At 44.6% G+C, this 23,072-nt stretch overlaps 1 protein-coding gene across 5 annotated transcripts in view; it reads left to right on the forward strand.

Moving 5' to 3' along the window:
* Positions 1–3,809, forward strand: part of MBOAT1 (membrane bound O-acyltransferase domain containing 1) — a 56,564-nt gene extending 52,755 nt beyond the window's left edge. For 3 of the 5 annotated variants that reach the window (XM_038127596.1, XM_038127598.1, XM_038127601.1), the window contains 2 exons: positions 98–249; positions 1,980–3,809. In XM_038127596.1, coding sequence (XP_037983524.1) covers positions 98–249; positions 1,980–2,112 — 285 coding nt within the window. In that variant the 3' untranslated portion in view covers positions 2,113–3,809. The remainder of the gene's footprint in view (positions 1–97; positions 250–1,979) is intronic. The other 2 variants (XM_038127599.1, XM_038127600.1) reach the window with 1 other exon arrangement.
* The last annotated feature ends 19,263 nt before the right edge of the window (positions 3,810–23,072 follow it).

Genomic DNA, 23,072 nt, shown 5'->3' on the forward strand with positions numbered 1-23,072 from the left:
GCTGATGGTAAACAGAGTCATGCACTGCTGTGTGTCTGTGTGGCTTTGCATAAGAAATGTTTATATAATTTTTTGCTTACTTTTCCCTGACCTGCAGATAAGAAACAACTGCAGACATTACTTTCTCTCGTCAGTGCCTCTTAAGATAGCCTACGACGTAGTTACCTGGGCAGTCACTCAGCTGGCTGTGTGCTACACTGTCGCACCATTCGTCATGCTGGCTGTGGAGCCCACCATAAAGTTTTACAAGTAAGTCCTCTTCCCTTGGCTTTACTCTCCAGGGTGCCACAGACTTTCGTTAAATAACCCAAACCACGCTGAAAGGCGGTTAGCATTTCATCAAATTTGAAAGGAGCCCAGACAGGATGGGGCTAAAATATAAGAGGAGACTTTTGCACTCCTGTAACGTAATGAGATTATAGCAATGCCAAGGCAGACACTTTGGTTGTTCTTCTCATTTTGTGTCCTTACGTGACATTTCACACACTCGGTTTCCATTTCAAAAACAGCTGGCCTCAACCATTAGCAGTAGCCAAGGCTCAAGAGGTTAAGAATAATGTGAGTTGGCAGTAGGAAGGAGGTGCTGAGCAAAGACCAGGCTTCCAGCTGCTGAATGCGTATAAGGGGAGGTGTGATGGATCAGCAGGAGATATGGAGGGCTCCTGGCAGAGCATTGCTCCTTGAAATCAGTGTGCTTTTCGTTATAAAAGTATGCTTCTCTTCTTACAAAGGGAGTACTTCCTCAGATTCCTTAAAAATAAGAAAACGCTGGTATTGCAGAGCACATTGAATGTGCTCTAATAAAACCAAGTTGAAATAGAAAAATTGAGAAAATAATTAGAAAAGGGAAACAGGACCACATGGCTTTACTCTTCTTTCATTTTACTGTCAATATAGAGTAACAGCTTTTGGTTCAGAAGAAAGACAATTCCCTCCTCCAACATAAAAGACACAAAACTGGTAGTCAAGATAGCTGCTGTCTGTTTGCAGGAGGCTGAATTTCAACATTTTCTATTCCTGTTTCTTGAAACATTTGATTTCAACACAGAAAACTTACCATGGAGTAAAAATTACTCCAGATCTTTCTTAGCTTCATTTCTTAATAATTTTGCCCTGGTGACTTTTGCCCTGGTTAACTTTGAACATAGTTAACATTTGAACTTAGGGATTTGTAAGCAAGGAAACATTATGCTTTTGGACTACAGCATTAATTTTTGGAGCACTTCACACCACAAGCAGTGGTCTTAAGCACCTTACAAGGATATTAAGAACTATGGTAAGAAGCACAGATGAGACCACAGAAATGTGCATTGCTATGTTTAACAGCTGGACCATACTGGTCCCAATCGTCATCTTCCCCAAGCTGCCAGAACCTCATCTGTTTGGCTTAAGTATTTTTTATTTCTCTTTGAACTTCTGTATACTGAATTATTTGAAATAAAAATATTTGATGTTTAGAAACATACCAAATACAGATATCTCTGAGCAGTTACCTTCAAAAATGCAAGCCTTCTGTAAAGGTCACTACCGGACCTTCTCCAGTTAAAAGCTGAGTGTTTTGATTTATTTCAGATCTCAGCACTTTGGTTGAATTTATTTCTGTCACTTTTTAAAATTCTTTTTGAACCATGAATGATATTTCTTTACACCTTGGCCTTGTGTATTCTAGCATTAAAAGAGAGATGGGCTGAATAATTCTGGGGTTGAATTAGATGGGTTTATCTGAGCTGTCAGACTTTGGATTCTAGGGTTTGCTGATGGTTACCTTGCCCCATTATCATCCACAGCAGTATTTTCATCCATGCCAGAAGACACCATATTCCGAGACTGTGTGAAATTCAAGGATATATTTTTGTGCTTTCTAGGTCAGGTTCATACATTTTGCATTCATCCCTTAGCACTAAATTCTGCATATTGGGGTTGCAGAATTCATGTTATTCCCAACAAAAATATAATATTCTTTCTGTTTTTGTTCCCAGGTCTGTGTATTTTCACATGCACATTCTAAGCATCCTGGTGTTGGTCCTGTTACCAATCAGACCTCAAACCCACTCTGTAAGAAGGGCTCAGAATCAGGCCATGCTGAACTCTATTAAAAGCAAAAACAAGTGATGCCTCCAAAGAAAACTGCCAGCATTGGGAAATCAAACTGTTGTATTGTAAACAAAAAAATAAGAAGAAAAACGGGTTGCAGGAGGATCGAAGTACAAGACAACTGGCATTTCTCTTGGCTATCTTAAAATCTTACTGGAGAGGGCAGAGAAGAGCCTGAATAACTATAATTCAAATTGTTCCAGTTAATGGAGATTTTACAGGCAACGTTTACAGGCTCATGGGGCATTTCATTTTTATAATAAATATTTTTATGAAGTGTTTTTATATATTTAAACTTTTTCACAGAGAGGCATTTTTTCTCTTTTACAGAAATACGCAACTATTAATCAACAAATAATCTTGTGATTAGAGAGAGGGACAGAAAGCAGCTAGTAAAAGTTAGACCAGCTGCCTGATAGCCTGGTGCTGTGGGCAGCTGTCAGGGGAAACTTTTCATCTCTTGGTTGTGGAGAGAGATGGTGCAAGTAGAAGACTTACAGGCAAGGGGTTGCTCAAGGTGCTGGCACTGACTTGTGCCCCAGCAGGGGAAAGGGGGAGTGGGGCTTTCCCCGGCAAACCCCGGAGCAGGGACTGCAGCCTGAGCTGGGCAGCAAAGGTACTTCACATCCTTCAATGTGACACCTGCTGGTGATGAGGGCAAGACAAGTCCCTTGGGATTCGGTGTCTGGGAGCAGTGATAACCGGCTAAGCCAAAATTTAAAGCCAAGTAAAAAAAAAAAAAAACCAAAAGGCAGAAGGGGGAACTCAAATCTAGAGTAAAAGAAAGGACATACAGCCTGTGGTCTGTAGAGTTGTGCTTCTCTAATGACACAGCTGGTGCTCATTGCTACATCAGCCTTACTTTGTAGTCTTAGTGATGCAGCACTTCCTTTTTGGTTCAAAGTGAGTGAGGAGCCATACAGGGTTAGTGTTTTAAAACCTGGAGTTATGGGTTAAATCTGAAAAAGCTTTTTAGTGGATCTGACTGTTCTACTCAAAAACATCCCATCTTAAGGAGGGGTTACATTCCAGCAGATAACACTAATAGAAAACCTGAACAGTAATTATCATTGTCATAATAAATCACTCTACAAAATATTGTGATCACCACAAGAATCGAGACTAAGTCCTTGTGTGATCTTACATCTGACTTAAATGTTGATGCAAGTTTCCCTGCTTGTAAAGTCCTTGACTTACAGGGATGTTTTGAGGCTTGATTCCTAAGCGCTTCTTGTGCATCGAGATAACCTGCTGCAAAATGCCGTGTCAGGGTTTTTTTAAATTTTTTTTCTTAAATCCACTTAACCCAGTAAAATAGACTGGTACCACACATCAAAACCAATTGAAGCATTTTAAAATATTTTCCAGCAATGTTTTTATCAGGACTTTGTAGAAGCAGTTCCCTTGTTAAAATATTGGTATTACATTATCGACATTTAGCTAATGTGTGATTGAGGAAAGAATCTGCTGTTTACTGCATTCTGACTTTTGTGTCAGATTAAAGTTTTGTAGAATCCTCATGTTTTGAGAAGAAACAAATCAGTGAAACCAACAAAGTTCCAAAAAAAGTGATTTTTTTTTTCATTGATGGGAATTTTTTGTCCAGTGACCACATTATGATTTAGAGCATAGTTCATGGAAGAGTTTATTTGCTAATTTATTTTAAAGGGCAAGATGGGATTAAAAGATTGATCTGAATAAACAATTTGTTTTGTGTCACTGCCTGGCATTATTGATCACTAACGTCTAATGTGAAAATGGTTGAGTGGCTGGGTGAAATCACTCTTGTGAGGGAAGAAGTTCAGGTCTGCTGGATTTTACAGCAGCTGAGCTTTCCATCCTGCTCCTGCTGAAACAGAGACAAGGTGACCCCTGTCTGTTTTCATGGCAGCTTTGCCCTTAACTTGGCAGGTCTTTTTTTGTCATGGGGTGTGTGTGTTCTCCTTGTGGCACCAGCCCCAGTTGCATCTTGGCAAATGTTTCCCTTGAGGTCTGATTGTGCCATTCCTATATCCTATGGGAGGGAACCAGGGCACATCCCCAGAAAGAGATGGGGAGTTGGGTGCTGCTGGCCCTGGAATCCTGTGGGCTGGAGCCAGTCTGCAATTGCCTTCCAGAAACAAAAGAAGCAGTGTGAGCTCTGGCAGAGCCAGTAAAATTCACATCAGCTCGGGGTTTCGGCAAAAGCGCAGAAGGCAAATGTTCCCAGCAGGTTGGCCTTAGCACCTGCTTTGGGAAAACAATGCTCTCAAAGGGGCTTGTGGGTCTCTACCTGCTGCTCTGTGCCCTGAGATCTGCCTGCACGGCTCGTGCCCTGTTCTGCAGTTCTTCCTGAGCTGTGTACATTCAAGAGAGGCCAGGTATGATCAGTGGGGCTTTTCTTCTAGTGTTTCCCCAAGTGAAGCTTGCTTATATGTAATGCCATTGACTTATGTTGTAGTTTCAGCTCTTATAATGTGATGAATTAGTCTGGGCTAGTGAGTAAACTGTTACTCTCCTGTCATGTTGTGTTCTCATCCTGAACCTCTCCCTGAAAACAGGTGCCCTGGAATCAAAGAGAACCAGTCATACAGATTTAATGTGATATGTTACATGAGCCAAAATTGAAACTGGCTTTTTGAAACATGGCATTTGCAGGAAAACTTGGTGGTTGAATTAGTCTTAAATCTGGGTGGAAAAGAAGAAAATTACCTAAAATCTTTGCTGTTCTATGTTATTATGGACTAGGCAGCCTACCTAGCCAAATGTGGCAGTCCTGCAAAGCTAACACTGAGTGGATATAAATGGCTGTAAAAAACTCCTTTGAAAAAAAAGGCTGTTAGCTTTGAGGTTACCTTGATCAATCTGTTGTGTTGAGCCTTCCTCTCCTTTTCTTCTTCTCAGGGGGATGATATTTTCTTTCATAGAAAGACTGCAAATAGATGCTACTCTTTAGAGGAGACTCATGCTAGTAATGTGCATCTACTTTGCACAGGAGTATGTAATTCAAAGAGCCAAAGTAGAGATTTAGGTTAGAAAAAGATGATGTCAGGAACTTGAATTCTGTTAATTCTAATTCTAGTGTAATTTAAGAGTGCATTTCAGTGATCAAAATACATGATGGTGATTACCAACATGTTATTAGTTTCTAATCCATCTCTGGGTTCTTAGTGCTGCAAAAAACTCAAGAGCATCTAGAGAGATTCTGAAGAGAGCAACAATCTTAATGGCTTGTAAGAAAGAAATACGGGACTATCACACAGAAATGAGAAAGGTAGATTGTACTGGATGGACAAAGGTTGATTTTAAATATGACAATACTAAAAAGACACCACCACCATTACCCCCTTGGATTGAAGGCATATTCTAGCTGCTGGTTTTCAGCATATTTTGATTTTCCTGAACTAGAAGTTGAGATGCACTTGGAGGAGAAAACTGAATAAAGAGTAAAACTTCATTTCAACTTAACTATGGGTCTGGTATTTAAAGAAGCAAGTGCTCAGCAATTTCTTCAGTGAACTGAATGCACAATGTATATTTTTACTGTCCCGTAAGCTGTCCCCCATCCTAAGTACATTACTGCATGTCCACTTGGAGCTTGCCAAGCAATGGAGGCAGCACAGAAGTGGGATACAAGGTGGGCAGATATTTTTTTCTCTCTGTTTGGCTGCTCTGTTTTGTATGCATACATTGCACATAGCTGGGATTTTTGTATCACTTAAAATGAAGTAGGTGGGTGAGAAAGCTGTAGATTTTTACTCTGTTGGTAGATGTTTGCATAAAGCTGCAAACTTACCTCTCTACACATGTAAAAGCAGGCCCAGCAAACCTGATCTGGATTTTGTAGAAATACAGGTTGAAATCCCAACACCCAAGGAAGTTTAGGGGCAAAATTCCTGTCAGTGAGGTTAGTGACTCTTGTTTAAACCCTTTGTCTTCTTATCCCTGGACTGAGGACTTCAGAAAAATTATCTACTGGCTGCAGAATAAATAAAAACTTGTCTTTAATGTATAAGGGTTGAATCCCCATAGTCCACCTGCTGTGGACAGAGGAAGAGCATGTGTGTCTCCTCATCCTTGCCCAAGACGAAGTGACATGCATGGCTGCATATGGAAATATCAGATATCCTTTGAGGTACCGTTCTCTTTCCTGATGTCACTGAACTGATGCAGTTCAGCTCTCAGGGGCTGGAGGCGTTCCACAGCGATACAGAATGGGAAGCCTTGCCTGACATCTCAGCATGAGCGCAAATGCTCAGTGTGCACTTAAAAATCGTCTCCTTTTGTGCGCCATCAGCCTGCTGCTCCCTTTCTTCCCAGAGATGACAGTAATGATATGCATGAAGGGTTTGGGTTTGTGCTGCTGAGACGTGAAGTGGCAGCCGTTTACTCAGATACATTTACAAGTGGTGCCCTCTGTGGGCGAGCACTCGAGAGAAGATTCTCCTCCTGTGCCGAGTGGGGGACACTGCAAAGGCGAAAGGTTTGGCAGCAGCCCACACACCCAAAGTGCCAGGCAGCTGGTGGGTTTCAAGTCTGTGGTAACACAGGTGTGCTGTGCAGGAGAATGGGAGAAATGGAAGACCTTAGATAAACTGGGGCAAACCTCTATTATTACAGGAGGAAATGCTGCTTTGTTCATAGAAGAAATGATACTTGTATGCCTTAAGAACTTGTGGCATGCTTTCATTCTCCTAACTCAAATACGGTCTTTAGAAGGGGCGCACAGGATGAGGGAATATCAATTCTGAGAAGTGCCCTGACAGTGCCCTTGGGACCCAATTTATTGTCCATCCATAGAACAGCTCTGAAAGTGAGACCCCAGGCTTGCCTGGAGGCTGTTCTGCTGCAGCATGGCTCCCTGTGCACCTGGATGAGGGGCTGTGCAGCTGGCCTCTGAAGCCATGGCATCAATGGCAGGCAGCTGATCCAGGAGCATGCCATGCTCACAGTCAGTTTTTCTGATCCTTCTGTCAGATGCTGTACAGGTAAATACTGTGCCCACCAATACTTGGAAAAGAGTGTGGAACACATCGAGGCCAAACCAGTCATGGTGGGACAGGATGAAGAGAAATGCTGCCACAGCCCAGACATGCTATGCAACCCTTACCTTGTCCTGGGATGGAAACCCCTCTTCATCAGAAATATCTTCAGACAGTGACATTGTCACTGCTCTGAGACAAATGGGCTTCCTATTTGTTCATCCTTATTCTTGCCTTGATGGCTTCTGTATTAGTGTACTTTAGTTTTTCTGCTTTAATTTTTAATTTGTGTTTGAGAAAGATGGCATTTTGTGGCCATTTTAGATCTGATCAGGCTGATACACTACTAAGGGCAACCTTAAAAGAAGTGAGTAACATGAGTATTGAACGAGATAATGTGAACACATTCAAATTGATTTACCTGTCTGTTACTCTGATGTGTTTTGGGTTTTTTTTCCCTCAAGTACCCTTAAATGACACCTTCCTGTGTGGAGCAGATGGTGCATTTTCCCTTAGAGATGTCTTGGAAACCAGCTTAGACAAAAAACGTCCATTTCTGACATCCAGAGGCCCCCCTGGCTGGCCTGGTGAGTGGCTTCCCAGGACACTTTGGGGTAGTGGGGGGTGCCATGTACTTCCTCCTCGTCTCCACTCTGGGAACACCTGTGTGATCCACAGCACGCGTGAGACAGAATTCTTGCAACTGCAGCCCTCAGCGTGTAAATCAGGGTGTAGGAGCCCTTGGGTGCGTGAGATAAGGGGGAATCCTCAAACAAATAATTGCATAGGTGGGGACTGGAGGCACAGAGAGGTTGTGACAATTGACTGTGAGCAGGCAGCTCATGCCACAAGAAGAAGAAAAGGCAAGTTTTCACAGTGCCAGCCTATGGCTTCATGTGCCTGGTGCCAGGGACGGTAACAAGGTTTGTCTGCTGTTTTGGAGGGCTCCATGTTGGACCCAGGACCCACAGGGCTGGACACAGTCCCCATGGGAATGACTGTCTGCCACAGCATAGCTGAAGGACCTGGGTGGCACTGAGAGAAGGACTGCAGCCCCATGAGCTGCTCTGCTTTTGGGGAATGTGTTTGTGTCTGATTACCAGTCCTGGACGTTTCAGCTCCTGGCCTAGACTCTCCCATGTTCCTCCCACTCCAATGAAATCATGACATGCTCTTGAAATATGAAATGTCATCAAGAATCTTTAGTGTCTTTATATTTGCCTTCTGATCTTGGCGCCTTTGAAGCCTGTGCATCCAAGCTGTTCCCAGCTGCCAAGGCCAGAGAGGCATTTGGAAAGCGCAGCTGTCAATAAGACCATTTCCATGCTGCGCCCAGTCCCCCGGTGTGTTTTGCAAATGATGTAAAGCCACGATGATGTGCACGGGAGCTCTCCTCTCTCCTTCCTGCCCAGAGTTTCAGCTGGCAGGAGTGGCAGTGGCAGAAGTGCCCAGAGGATGGGAAGTGGCATTACTGGCAGCTTTCAGAGAGCTGGCTTCTGCGGAGCGGATTTGTTTGCAGCCAGCGCATGGTCCCAGTGGCACGATATGGGCCTTCCTCAATTAGACTTCTTGACTGATGGCCAGTTTAATGAGCCCATGTACAGAGGGTCATTCAACATGGCAATTATACCTATAAATCTATTTGCAGCAGGGCTCGAATAACCTTTTGCGCACAGTTCTCCATAAAATGACTGTCTGATTAATTAACATTAATTTATCCACTGTGTGTAACCAGATGCAGTCTGTATGAAAGCCTCTGCTCTGATGTGCAGGGCGCCGTGTGAACTGGGAGGATTTGAGGATAGGAATGGCTCTGATGTTGTTTAAAGACTCTCTTTTAGATTTTTTTCCCCCTTCTTTCTTCCTCTCTCCCTCTCTCTCTGGTCCCAGTTGATTAACATTCCAGGGCAGCATCATATAACAGGGGGCAAAATTCAATTAATTGAATATGAAATATTTATAACCCTACTCTATGTGTCTATCAGAGAAGGGTCCTTAATAGATCTTCTCATTAGCATGGACTGGTGACTCACTTCTCTGCTTTCACAGTCATTTGGAATTAAAATCCAATTAATCTAATGTCCCTGTGAATATTATTAAACTATTTGAAAAACTGCATTGAAGAGATATGAGGCAGGGGGTGAGGGGCTAAGAGAAGAAGAGGGAATATGTCTTGAGCTCATGAAGATTCATTTCTTCTCTGTTAAACATGTAGTCTGGAAAGACTAATTCCCTGTTTTCTGGAAAGTGGATAGCTAATTCTTAATATGAAAAGCCTAAGAATAGAAAAATATCTCACTTTCTACAAGCAGAACTGTGTCGTCTTTGAACAGGCAAAAATATATCCTTATATCCTCCTGCCTTTCAGGTTGCTCCACTTCTTGGGTGCCTGAAGCAATGGACAGATTTACACAAGGTATTTAGACACTATGAGATAATTTTGGGGCTCTTGCCAAGCTCTTAAGCAGCGCTCAGCTGTGGGGCTGGCTCTGTGGCCAGAGACCCCAGTTGACTGCCCTGAGGACCGGGAGGGCACTGTGTGTCCTTCCTGACCCTTGGAGAGAATCTTCCTTCCTATGGGATGGGGAGCATGAGGAGAGGCAGGGTGACACCATTCCAGCATGGAGTGAAAACAGTCAGGGCATGTAGAGCCCAGGACTGGGAGGCACTCCTGGACTACCTCGAACGGATGTAGCCTAGAGGACTATTTAATTGTTAAATATCTCTCTCTCTTTAGTGGATAGGGCACTGACCTGAAACACAGTGAGGAGGGATGTTAACTGTGAATTTTACATGCAAACGTTGAGCAGGAGGCAAGTTTCTAAATTGAATATTCCCCTAATGGGAATGACTTGAGGACAAAATCCTTTAATGGCTCAAAGGAATTCAGAGACTGCTGCAAGAAAGTGCAAGTCAGGAGATAAATATTTCTCAGCTGGAAGAATATTCTGGATATCCAGATTAAAAATGTTCCTTTTCTGTTTTAAAAACAACAAAATAAAGGATCTAGCCACAACCTTTGTTCTGGTTTTGTTTGCTTGCTTTTGGTTTAGGGGAAAGCGGCCTATTCCTTTGAACATTACCCCTTCTTTTTTTTCCCTTCTGTTAGAAGCTTAGTCCAAACATTATCACAGGACATATATACAAATTAGGATACAACTAATATACATCTGAATGTCTTTATGAAGCCTTATAAAGCCAGAGTGTAGAGAGACCAAACATCCCCTGTCACAGAGATACAAATCATGCAAATGTCCTCTGCTCTGGACTTGATGTAGCAAATAAAAAATTGGTGAATATATGTGTTTTTAATTTGCTCAGGGGAAGTTATGCCTAACATGCCCTTTTGCCCATTGTAAACTTACATGTCGCCTAGGTATGTTTAAATTTCTCCATGTACTTGTAGTGAAAATCTCACAAGCAGTTTGATTTGCTGCTCATCTGCACCGAGGACCTGAAGACAGACCTGGCAGAAACATATTCCCATCCACAGTAAACCTGAGCAAGACACCTCTTAATTCAAGCTACAGCTTTTCAGAGAGCAGAAACCAAGAACTGAAATCTTAACCCTCTTCACTCTGGAGAAACCACAGCACCTGAAATGTGGAGGCACTTCACAGGACAAACCCCAAATGCCTGAGAGTGCACTGTTGGTCTGCTGAAAGCTGGTGCTATGGCCAAAAGCTGCTGGTGGGCCTTGGTGGCATTACATACCTGCTTTGTATGCCTGTCTTCCAATCCTTATTCATTTATTGCTTCTGACTTGCTATGATGGATATAGAGAAGTGACTGAATCTGAACTACAGGCTTAAAATGTTATTATCTAAGGCTCTAATTTGGTTTGCTTTTGATATTAGAAGAGACTGATTATGGCAAAACTCTGGAGCACAATCAAATTAAGAGAAGGAGCAAGTTTTTCTTTTCTATAACTCTGCTTTTTCTGCAGTTTGTCAGTGGATGTTGTCCCCATTTTATTCTTATTGCCTCTTCCATCCTAGCCAGAGATAAATGTGGTAGCTCTTCTCAGTGATTTCCCTCTCCCTTTGTCTGTTGTTTATGGTCTCTGTCCTAGCTTAGGCTCCAAGCCCCAGTGGTCAGGGACAAATGGTGTTGATTGCCCCTTTCCCTGGGAGCTTTGCAGCAGGAAAATAAAGAGAAAGGCAACAGAAAGTGCACTTGTTCTGTGCTGTGAAGATTGCACTCCCGCTTTGTGCTGGTATAAAATGACTGCTGCTGATGAAGGGCAGTGGAAAATCAAATCTCTGGGTCTTTTTTCTCAATCTTTTGTGGCTCCCCTGCACACTTCAGGCTGTATTAATGATTATAATTTCTTCCACATTGCCACTTTGTCTGTGAGCTTCCTTTGAGCAGTGTTTCCTGTTTTGTGCTCTCTTCCAGCAGGCTCCAGCTTTTCTGGAAGTGGCTGCCTGAGCTCTTTCCCAGAGCAAGGGTATGCCAGCCAGTGCATCAATCCACTTTTGTTTTCATTATGCCAGCTTCCTGCAAAGTTTTCAAATTAATTTTACTGCCTTCCTCAATTTTAAGGCCTATAAAAAGAACTTGGTTCTGCTTACCTTGGTGAACTGGGACCTGTTCAGGAATCTGGAGGATGCTTTTGCCTTGGTGCCGGGGGTAGCTGTTTCCCCTGCCTGTATTCAGTGGGTTCCTGGCACTATCAGTCGGAAAACATCCGGACCCTTCCTCAGCTTCCATCCTGGGTCAGAGGACAGAGCTATGTCTCGGATGTCACAGCCCTGTCCCGTGCTGTGCTGGGTCAGGCAATCCCAGCATGGCAGTTCCAAGCCTCGCATCCATGTCTCCACGCTCAACTGGCTCATTCCAAAAAAGCCCAGCTGAAGCTGCCGGGTAGCAGTGAGGCTGAGGTGACAAATGATTTGATTTTCCTATGCAAAGTTAAAAAAAATTAAAATTAATAAAAGCTTTGGTTTGTGTCTGTGCAAGTTGAAAGGGTGCAGTTCATGGTGGACTTATTTACTCATATTATCTTTAAACTATGTGGCTCTGTGGCAACACAGACCTTGTCATGGGCTCAGAGTTGACAGAGGTGAGGGGGGATGAGGACACCCTTGTACCTGTGACAGCTGCATGAGTTGCACACGAAGCCAGGGGTCTGTGACTTGTGGATGCTTGTGGGTCTGCGGACAGCAACCAAGAACTCCATGAGAAAAAGCAAACCTGATGCTAGCCTTACATTTGTCATTTAGACATCTTCACCACCAGTGAAAAAAATGTTTAGTGGCCTACAGATCAGAAAAACAAAGGCTCATCCTGGGGCAGGATGCCTGATTGTACTGGATAACCCCTATTCTGCTCTTCTCTTCTCTTTACTCTTTGCAAAGTATCTTTGAAACAGCTCCCCTTTCTGATGAAAGAAAGGATGTGTGTGTGGTAAGACAGTCTGGAAAATGTTTGGTTTGCTTGCGAGGGGTTGGTGAGTCTGTGATTCCCTCTCCCTTTCTAAGACCCGTCTCTAAGATCTAGGGGGTCAAAGCAGACTGTAGAGAAATAACCATCCTGTGCCCCTGGGATCACAGATCTATGACACTGCAGAGTGGTTGAGAGCTGCAATAGATCACGATGGAGCCAAACAAGATTAAGGCACTTTGCACTGGCGGGAGGTCACAGAAGCAGCATAACTGAGGCTGGGGGAACTTCCGGAGTCAGGTTTTCCAGCCGCACTTGCTGCTGCATGGGGCTGATAGAGGGATGGGGTGGGGGTGAAAGGGCAACATATTGATGGATGGGTCTCACAGCATTCTTTCTGTGTCTGCTTGTCTCTTGTTCCCATCAATAAGAGACCCTGCCACTGAAGTCAGCAGAGTGGCACTGCCAGAGTGTTGCGTGAAAGGGACCAGAAGAGAGACTCATGCCTTTCCCCTACTCTCAAAAACCATTTGGGTGTTTTAAATAACAGGAAGGGAAGAAACTTCTAAAAACTTTCTATTCACAAAAAAGAAAGCAAAAAGCCTTCCAGTTTTTCAACTGGCTGAAGCCTCATGGTCAGACATTACCTGTTTCCCCCATCAGATGGTGAAAGGAGCTTCTCTGCTAGTGCCCACCTGCCTGCTTGGTGCTCCAGATAAGGCTGAGGCCTGGGTGGCTGAGACACAGCCTACTTATTGTGCTTTTTTCCTTCCTGACATCAGGCTGCAAATGGAATACCTTTTCAGCCCTGGTGTTATTGCCTGTGTGGATGGCACCTTTAGTGTGTGCTATTCATTGCTGTAATAGCTGCACCTGTGTATAGCCGGCGCTGGCGCCGCGGCAGCTGTGGGCCCTAATTGCAAAACATTATTTTCTGTTTCCTGTTGTTGTTGCCGTGAAGGTCCATTCATAATGACTGCAGGCCTCTCTCTTTCTGCAGGATTCCCTGTTAGACCAATTCCTCTGTGCTGTAGTTCTTCAAATAGCACTGTCTCACATGGGCTCATGCCTGGCAGCCTCCACGTGCGTGTCCAGGGGCGTCCGGAGCAGACGGGATGCTTGCTGTGGGTGCTGTGTAGTCAGCTGAGGGGCCCGGCTCAGCCCCTCATCGCCACCACTCTGGGCACTGGGCTTTTATGTGGGTTAGTACAGAGGCACAGAGATGATTAATTCATTTGTTCCTGGAATATTCTGCCCCTGGGTGCCTGTGTTCCTGTGAATCAATTTAGTACTTTCGGGCCCGGATTAATGGAAGTGCCGATGGAGCATGCACAGGAGGAAGGAGGGGGTGGAGTGGGGGAAGCAGGGGGATACCCAGGACACAGCTAGCAACTCTTAGAAATGAAAAATACGGAGATGGAGTGTTTCAAGAACAAAATTTGTTCATTTGTTTTTCAGTCGTCTCAGCTATCACCCTAAATTCAGTTCACTGAGAGGCAACGAGCTAGTCAGTGTTTCAGGTTGTGCCTTATAAATCAAGGCTGTAGTAAGGAATTTGAAATGTATATTGAGGCTGGCTGTTCTCTTACCTCCTGCTGTAATGAATTCATGTCTGCAGACAACAGACACAATTATTATGGAAATTGCGCACACACACACACACACACACACACACACACACACACACACAAACACTCAGAGGAAAACGGGTTTTTTCAGAGCTCTTGCTTTAGTGCTCCTAGTCCAGGCCTCCTGTGCCTGTCTGGGCTGTCACAGATGGTGGCAGGATTTTGCCCACCTTGTCAGGCAGCGCTGGAGCACATCACCCACAGCCTGCCCCGAGCAGCGGGCTGTGCTTCCAGGGGTACCACTGCTTCCAGCCCGCTGCCCTAGGGTGGATGCACCAAAGCTGTCTGTACGTATTTAGGCTGAAAAATGGCTCAGCAGTGCAGCATGGAGTGGAGAAATGACCACGCGTCCATCCCTCAGTGGCTCTGAGGAAGCTGACCGTAATTAAATTAAGTTAGTAAACCCAAATGTGCTAAGTGTTCAGGCGTGATATTGTGGGGAAGGGAACAGGACTGATGTGATGGAGTTGGCCCTTTCTGGACTCCATTTTGAAAGCTGGAGCGCGACTTTGAAGGCTGGAAAGGGACTTTTTACAAAAGCATGCACTGATAGGACGTGGGGCAATGGCTTTAAAGAAGCAAAGTAGGTCTAGATGAGCTGTTACGCACAAATTTTTGCCTGCGAGAGCGGTCCAGGCTGCCCAGAGAAGCCGTGGATGTCCATCCCGGGCAGGGCCCAGGGCCAGGCCGGAGGCCGGGCGGGGCGGGGCGGGCGGGGGCCCGCAGTGCCCGCAGTGCCCGGCAGGGGGCAGTGCTCCCCCAAGAATTCGGAGCTGGCGCTTCAAGCGCAGCGGCGTCTGCACAGAGGCGGCTGCAAAGCCAAAGGAAAACGAGGGCAGAGCGCCGGGCGCCGGGATCCTTTCCCCTTTCTTTCCTGCCTCTTTTTTTTTTTTTTTTTTTTTTTTTTTTTTTTTTTTTTTTTTTTTTTTTTTTTTTTTGCCGAAGGGAAACGTAGAAGTGTTCAGCTCTCCTCTGTGTTTAAAATAAATCCTGAAGGTTTCCTTTCTGTGCCTTGTGCCTAAAAGCGGTCAGACCTTCAGCTCACTAGCAGGTTGGGGATGGGAAGGTATTCTCAGTATTGCCAACCACTAATGCTGATGTATTTTGTATCAGTGAAATGGCTAAAATCCTGCAGCTCGCACATAAATGGATTTAGTTTTCCTTCACCTGAGGCAAATGCATTTCTTTCTCCTTCAGCCCCAAAGACAATTTATTCAGGCTTTTGTAAAACCTCAGGGTTGTGTTTTGTTTGGTTTTTCCTTCCTTTTGCATGTGTTCTTTTCATATTTTATTTCAAAGAATCACAGAATTTGTAGGGTTGTGCAGGACCTTATAAATCATCTCGTTCCAACCCCCCTGCTGTGGACAGGGACACTTTCCACCATACCAGGTTGCTTGGAGCCCCATTCATCCTGGCTTTGAGCACTTTGAGGGATAGGTCATCCACCTGTTCCTGTACTTCACCATGCTCTGAGCAAACAGTTTTTTCCTGACATCTAACCTAAGTCTCTCTCCATTTAATTTAAAAGTGTTCTCCCTTTTCCTCTCACTTCTTGCCCTTTATTTCACATCATGATGGACTCTTCCTGGCTTACTTTGTGTTTGTGCCCCAAAGATTAAGGCAAGGGCAGGAGTACAGTGCAGTCATTTCAATAATGCAGGGAAAAAATAAATCTCACAAGAAAAATTGTCCAGATAATGCAAATAAATCCTCCTTGAATGTCACAGCTCCATCAGAGTCGCTGTAGTAGAAGCTAGGAAACATCAGTGTGTGGAAGGAATTTTATTTAGGGTGGTTTATGTGGGAGTTTCCTCAATTCAAACTTCTTTTGCACTGCATGCATACATGAAGGCTGTTCTGGAAGTGCAAGTGAGGTACAGAAGGGGCTGGATGGTGGCATGGTGTGAAGGGTGCTCTGTAATGTTATGTGTGTTCCACGGCTGCCTGTATTTCTGACCCGAAAATGCTAGCAAGGAGCATTTGCAAATGTTTGTTTTTCTTTCAGGTCTTTTGAAAGGGGCATCCAAAGTCCATTCTAGCAATTTTCCTGAGGAGGCCAAACATCTCTGAGGGACGAGGCTGAGGGCTCATGGCTAGCTAAACTCTATGAAATGCATTGCTTTTCCATCTCCTGTGAATTCAATGAGTGTTGCAACAGCAGGGCAGGGAGTCCCAGGAAGGAAAGGAAAACCCTCTGTACACAAAGCCAGTGCAGCAGCAGGGCCAGCTACCCTCACATGCACTGCTCCCCTCTGGAAGCACCTCACACCTTGCATGCACGATTTTCATTTGGTCCATCCCTTGGGATGCTTGGACACAGCTTTGAGCCTGGCAGGGCTGGCATTAGCTGAAGTTACCTGTCTCAGACGCGAGACCAAGGCCATGAATTGCTTCCAAAGAGGCTGTTGAGTGACCATTACTGACTGCAAGTAGCTTGCCAGGCTGAAACTGTAACAATGCACAGAGACAATGAATGGTAGGTTCCCACATAGCCTTGTTCATCCCTATGCCCCTTGGCATTTTCCTGGCTTGTCTGCTCTGGAAGAAATAATTTTACAAAACAACAGGGCAATGCTGATAAATCTTTCCTGTGGTGGGGGACAGCTTTATCAGGATTTCAAAACCTTACTGAGCCTTTGACTGTTCTCGCCTTGCTGCTCAGCTTTTTCTGTGTGCTGGGTAATTCAGTTAGGGGGAAGCAGAAAGAGAGAATCCTATATCCCTATTTAAGAAATATATTAATTCCTAGTTAAAAAATTAATTTCAAGGCAGAGCAAAGCAATGGGTGTAAGATGGCTTTACCATTGTATGACTGCAGCTTTTTTGTGCCTTTATTTCAGAGAGGAAATCCTAAAAGATGGATGAGGTGTGCAGGGTTTGATCATGATACAGCAGTTCTTGCCTCCACTTCTCTGGCTAAAACCAGCTGAGGGCTGCATGGATGGCTGTTACCATCTGTCAGTTGTGAAATGATTTGATGGTTTTGAGTTGTGTTTCTATGGGAAGAGTTTCTATTTAACAAGAAAACACCAGTGAAACAGGCGCTTTTGCTAATCGTTAGAGGGGCCAGAGATTGAATAGATGATGGAAACTGCATTTCTTTCTCATCTTGCTCTTGTCAACACTGCATGAAAAATAGAGCAGGCCTCAATTCAGGAAAACAGCTTCGTCAAATTTTGAACTTCTTAAATTATTTTCATTGTGCAGGGACCAGAACAGACTTCTTTTTAATTTCTTGTGAAATAGGCCATAGTAGCCTTTAGTGAAATTTGTTAGCAGGATAACTCTTGAGATATTTCATTTACTGAAAGCGGTCTTTCTTTTTCAGAGAGCAAAACCACTCAGCAGTAACTTCAGTCCTAATTTTGTTAAAATGATGGCAAATTTTTGCCAAAAGGAGGGAAAATCCTGAAAAATGTCCTTTTTTTCCAACAAAATGTATTCAATGTGAAATTCTCCATTGTTCCTGGAAGAAAAAATGTGTCCTAGCCATTATTCATTGATCATTCAAAGCCAGGTTTGGGGGGTTTTTTATTTGTAATAATTAGTAGCAACACTGGAAATCGGATCTTTAGTTGAGGTTCATTTGAACTCCCTTCAGTTGCCTGTCTTTGACTATTTTAACAGATTTTGAAGTGTTTACACCTTTTTTTCCCCTCACTTTTATTTTTTTTTCATTAGCTCCACACCAGCAGACTTGAGGGAGGACTAGGACCCTGTTGTGAGCAGTGTTGCACAAGAGTGTAGCAAGAGCCAGTTGCTGCCCCAAAGAGTTTTAGAAACAGTGTGATGAAGGCAGATGAGATCTGGGAGTGGGAGCAGGCAAATGGAGACAGAGGAACTTGTCCAAGGTCAAGGCTGGGATGAAATCCAGGTTTCCAGTGCCCTTGTCCAGGTCCTGAGTCATGAGTGGCTCAGGCTTTTCCACCCTGACCCCTTCTTCAGTATTTTGCAGTTGGGTGCACTTTTCCACCAGCTTTCTCTGTCGTTTGGCAACATCTTTTGGGGAGACACATCCTGCAAGGTCAGACCTGAGAGGAGAGGTCAGATGTCAGTAGACATGGCTCAGATGAGCCCTGAGATCCAAGCATATGGCCAGGAGTTGCTGGAGCCATGTGCTTTGAGGGGATAGAGGAGAATCCCACAGCAGGTGGTTATGAAATGGCTCACCCCTGGGAAACTTTCCTTTGAACTGCTGTCAATTAAAGGGTGACTTATGGCCTTGAGCACTAGTTGATTTTTTTCTTAATATTTACTATTTAAATTCTAGATGTTCTTGTTATCCAGACTTGTTTGAGCTTGCTCTGCCTAATTTAAGCTAAACCAGCTCCTCAGGGCAGAGCTCTGGTCTTCTTATGTTTGTTAGTTGCCATGTCCCCTCTAAAATCATGCAGATTGTAATAAATAAAATAGCAATGCTGGCCTTCTGATTTTAGCCAGTCATTCCCAAAGCCAATCTTTCCTTCTCTTTTTGGTGCTGGTTAGGTGTACTCCTTGTGTTGAAATCATATTTGTTCCAGATTTTAAAACAAAAGAAAATTGTATTTAAATGAACAAAATCGCATCCAAGGAGAGTAGGACCATATTTGGGATGTCTGCATCTTTGTTCCTGTGACCTTTTTGGTTTGGGCACCCTGTTCACCAAAAATTCCTCAGCAGCGAAATTCAGTATCAAGAGTGAGACCTTCAGGCTGCTTCCCTGAAGGAGAGGGGAATTGAGGGCATAGCACCTTTGAAGCTGCTCCAGGGGCACCTGCCAGACAAGACTCATTTTGGGATGGCTTGTGGGGTGGAATGAGTTCCTTAGGAAAGAGCTCCAGGGAAACCACAGCTGTCCTCTTGCCTGCTCCTGGCGCAGCAGCCAGACTGGCTGAAACCAGAGCATGATGGGAGAGATGGATAATGCAGCTCCTCCCTAGATGAGGCAAAGATGTAGCTCTTATGGGGTCTTCTCAAAGCTTTAGTTTTGGATGATTTGGATACAACCTACCCTGGAGCTTGCATGTGCTGAGCAGGTGTGCGAGCTGAAAGGGAAATCAGCTACCACTGCTTTGGAAAAGGAAGGGATACCACCTCACCTGTGACACTTGTGGACCTGAAGCAAGGTGTACTTGGCTTATGAAGGGTTTGGCACATTTATCATAGCCATTTGGATCATACACCTCCACCACAATATTGTGAATGTCTTCTCCCCAGCGCATAACAAAGAAAAAAGGTTTTTCAGGGCAAAATGAGTCTGTCTGATGTTGTAGCTTGAATTTACATTTTACTGTGCTTGTCTAAATGTCACTAACCCAACTGTGAAGCAGTCGAGGAAACCACATTGCACCTACACAAATGTGGTGATGTAAAAAACCAAACCTGGCACCCAACTCCAACCCTCCGTGGTCCAGCCTCAGTCAAATTAGGATAAACAAAATCTCATGTGAACCCCTGTCTCCAGGTCTGGCTTAGATTGAAGATGACTCATTTGCTGTGAGGTGGTGAAAATGAGCATCTGGATTGGTTTTCTAGCACGCAAAAACCACGCCGTGCATGCTGCTGTCCTGCACACTGAAGGGGGATTGTTTTAACAAGTAGATTGCTAGAGCTCTTATCCATCTTCCTGCACCCCCTTCCCTCTCCTACAGCCCCAGAGACCAAGCTGGGACAAGCTGGGCAGAAGACCTCCTACCCCAATGCATCCTAGCCTGCATCCTCAGAGAGAAGCAAGAACACTGCCTGCCTGCTTGGGAGCAGTGCTCAGATGCAAGCCTCCACCACAGATGGCTGAGACTGAGCTTTCAGTTCACTGGGTCTGTTATTTCTACCCTGTTTGAACCAGAAATATGTTTGTTTAAATATTTTCTCTGAAATTTCACTTTTGGAAATTTGCCTTGTAGCATTTCAGAAGTAGATCACTTGGTCATTTATTTAATTTGGAAGCTAATTATTACAATTTTATGGTGTTCCTTGATGTCAGTTATCATAGCTGTCCTGATAAGAAATACAAATAATACAGCCCCCAAAATAAACCACCTAAAAACATTTTGACATTAGATTCTCAAATATCATTTCAAAACTCAAAAATCTGACCTCAAAATGCCAACGTGTTTTGGATTGAAAGCACCTAACTAATTTTTATTTCATTCCAGTATCTTTTTAATGAGACTTTTATCGAGATCATTGCTAAAGAGATTAAATTGGGTAAAGGCTTCAGTTTTGCATTAGAATTTCACTCTTAAATTCTGTTGCCACTACCCTGCACCTGCAGCAGAGACATTTATGCAAGGTAAATGTTTCCATTGAGTCTGGATGAGAGGCTTTTGCTTGGCTCTTAGAGAAATGTTAAATGAAACATCCTGTTAAGAGTTTGATTTAATGCCACAGTGAATTTATCTTAATGTATCTTTATTTTCTCAGACCTATCTGGGCTCCAGCTCTTTTCATTAGGGGTAAATACTCAGAAACTAAGTCACTGCCTACTTACATGTCGTACCTGACCGAGCCAAGCCAAGAGGGATTTATGATGTCAATATGAAATATGATATGAAATATTAACATGCAAGTATGGTGATGGAGAGTACCAAGAGAAAGCTTCTGCTGTATTTCTGTGTAGCTTTCATTGCTCCTTCTGAGAGGAAAGAGCTGAAGGAGAGATCAGAAGAAGACAAGGTTAGGAGATAGGGCAGCAAGGCTCTAGGTTTAATGTTGGACATGGCAAATCTTGCGGTCATTTTAATTTCTGATGGTGGTGAATTCCACACCACTTAAATCACGGGTCTGTGGGAGAGTGGCCACGTGCTGCTGTCAGGAGGAGATGGATGGCTGGTGGGAGAGGAGCGCTCCCAGGTGAGCCTGGCGGGTCACACGCAGCCGCAGCAGGCAGCTGAAACCTCTGGCTGCACCGAGGAGTCTGCATCCCACTAACAGGATGGGGGGGAGGTTTGTTCCCAGAGACCTGCTTTGCTGAGCAGATGTGCTGCTCTGCTTTGCACCACTGCACTTTTTTTTTTTTTTTAATGTAACAGCAGGAAGCATCAAAACTGTGCCCACCTCACTCACCCTGGGGACAAACACTAATCATGGGCCGGTGAAAAGCATTTTGTTTTGTACCTGCTGTTTCTTATCTCACAGTGCTCAACCCAGTCCTCAGGTTGCCAGGACTGACCCCAACAGATGAGTGGGCATTGCCAGGCAGAGGAAGACAGCTGAAACCAAAGAAGCCACTCCCACAGGTGGCTGATACTGCCAATGTCCTGTCAGGACACACATGGGAACAGCACAAAGCTGCTCACAACCCATCCCTCCAGAGACCCAGCACTCCTCCTGCCAGCCTGCCGGCATGGCATCCTGAAGCCTTTCTCCTTACTGGACCAAGAGTTGGGGTTAAACCACAAGATGCCTGAGGCTTGCAGATGGCCTGCACAGTTCACAGAGAGTGCTGCTGCTGGCTCCCTGCATGAGGCTCCTCATCACAGGACAGCAGCAGGGTGGCAGGGCTGTACTTCATCTCATCTGTGGTTGTCCCCTCCTGTCTCTGCACTCCCTGCCCTGTGCTGAGCAGGATAGCAGAGTGAAGATAATGATCCTCATTTGTATCAGTTAAGGTCTCAGCCCACTCTGGAATTTACTTCATTAGGACTGTAGGCTGAATTTATTTTCATTTCTCCTACTCTAATGCCTTGCTGCAGTGTAACTGGAGCATCTCTTTTTACTGTACTAAAGTACCAGACTTGTCTCTTCTCATTTCTTTTAACCTTCTTCAGTTTTCTCCTCCACCACTTCCCACTTCTCTTTCTCGCAGTTTCCTCTTTCTGTGTGGTATTTGCCCACCTCTTTGTTCATACAGCCTCTGATGCTGGGCATCATCTGGATTCATCATCTGGATTCATCCTCTGTTACCAATGGAAAGGCAGCAGGCAAGGATGCCTGACACACTTAGTACTCACTTGGGCTGTGGGTCAAACCCAATCTCACTGCAGGGGACAGGCACATATCCTTTTTCCCCAGCTACAGTGGATCAGAAGATGTACTTAAGGCAAGAGATTGAGCGAGGGCAGAAAGCTCCTGCTGCCTCTAGGGCAGGAATAAATGAGCAGGAGAGACAGGAGTTAAAATCTAAGAAGCAGGGAAGCAGGTGGAACACTGGAAGTGGCGATCAGGGCCCATTGAACAGAGGACTACCTGTGCATGGTGCAATGCAGCTGTGCATGGTGCAATGCAGCTGTGCATATCCCACCCTGATCTGGTCAAAAGCCATTCTTCATGCCCAACCCTGCTTTCCCTCCAGCCAGGGGCTGGGATGGGACTAGTCTTTGAGAAGCTGCCCAGTCTGCAAGGAGGCTGGGTCCTCCCATTGCCCCCTACTCCCACTTGTGCCTTTGAGGAAAGAAAAGCAAGACAAAGGAAACTTTTGAAGTGGCCTTCTATGGGTTGCAGCCTCTCAACACTTTGGTCCGGTGCTCCCTCTGCTGGAAAAAGTAAAGAGATGAAAATCAACACAAAATGGGCAGAATTGGCCTGGAAAGTGCTAACATGACACTTTCCATTCCGTCAGAGGCCTCTGTAGCTGTAGTTGCAGCCACTGACTGCTTGTGGACACGTACAGAAATTTCTTTGCTTGTTGCTCCCATGGGTTTTTCTGTGAGTCTATGTTTTAACAGAGATGCACGGCCTCCTCTCATGACAGCCTGGCTTTACTATAGCTGGTCTGCTCCCTATGTTTAACCCTAGGATGGGACTCTTTCCAAATCCTCACCCTACTCTTAGTGTGCTGAGGGCTAGTGGCTCATCACACCCATCACTTCTTGCTCTTACACCTGGTGTAAGACCCTTAAAAGCTCCCTGGGGGCAAAGAAGTCCTTCATTGTGGGTTCCCTTTTCAAGTAGCACCGGTGCTGCATTATAGCACTAGAAATACCTGTTTTCAACAAGGGAAATGGCAAAGTTTAACTGTGTGTGCTTCTGTGTTGCAAAAGCCTGCATCTGCATGTGTGCTGTCAATGGATGAGGAGAAAGTGT

This window comes from Motacilla alba, chromosome 2, assembly GCF_015832195.1.
Source record: "Motacilla alba alba isolate MOTALB_02 chromosome 2, Motacilla_alba_V1.0_pri, whole genome shotgun sequence".
Lineage (NCBI taxonomy): Eukaryota > Metazoa > Chordata > Aves > Passeriformes > Motacillidae > Motacilla > Motacilla alba.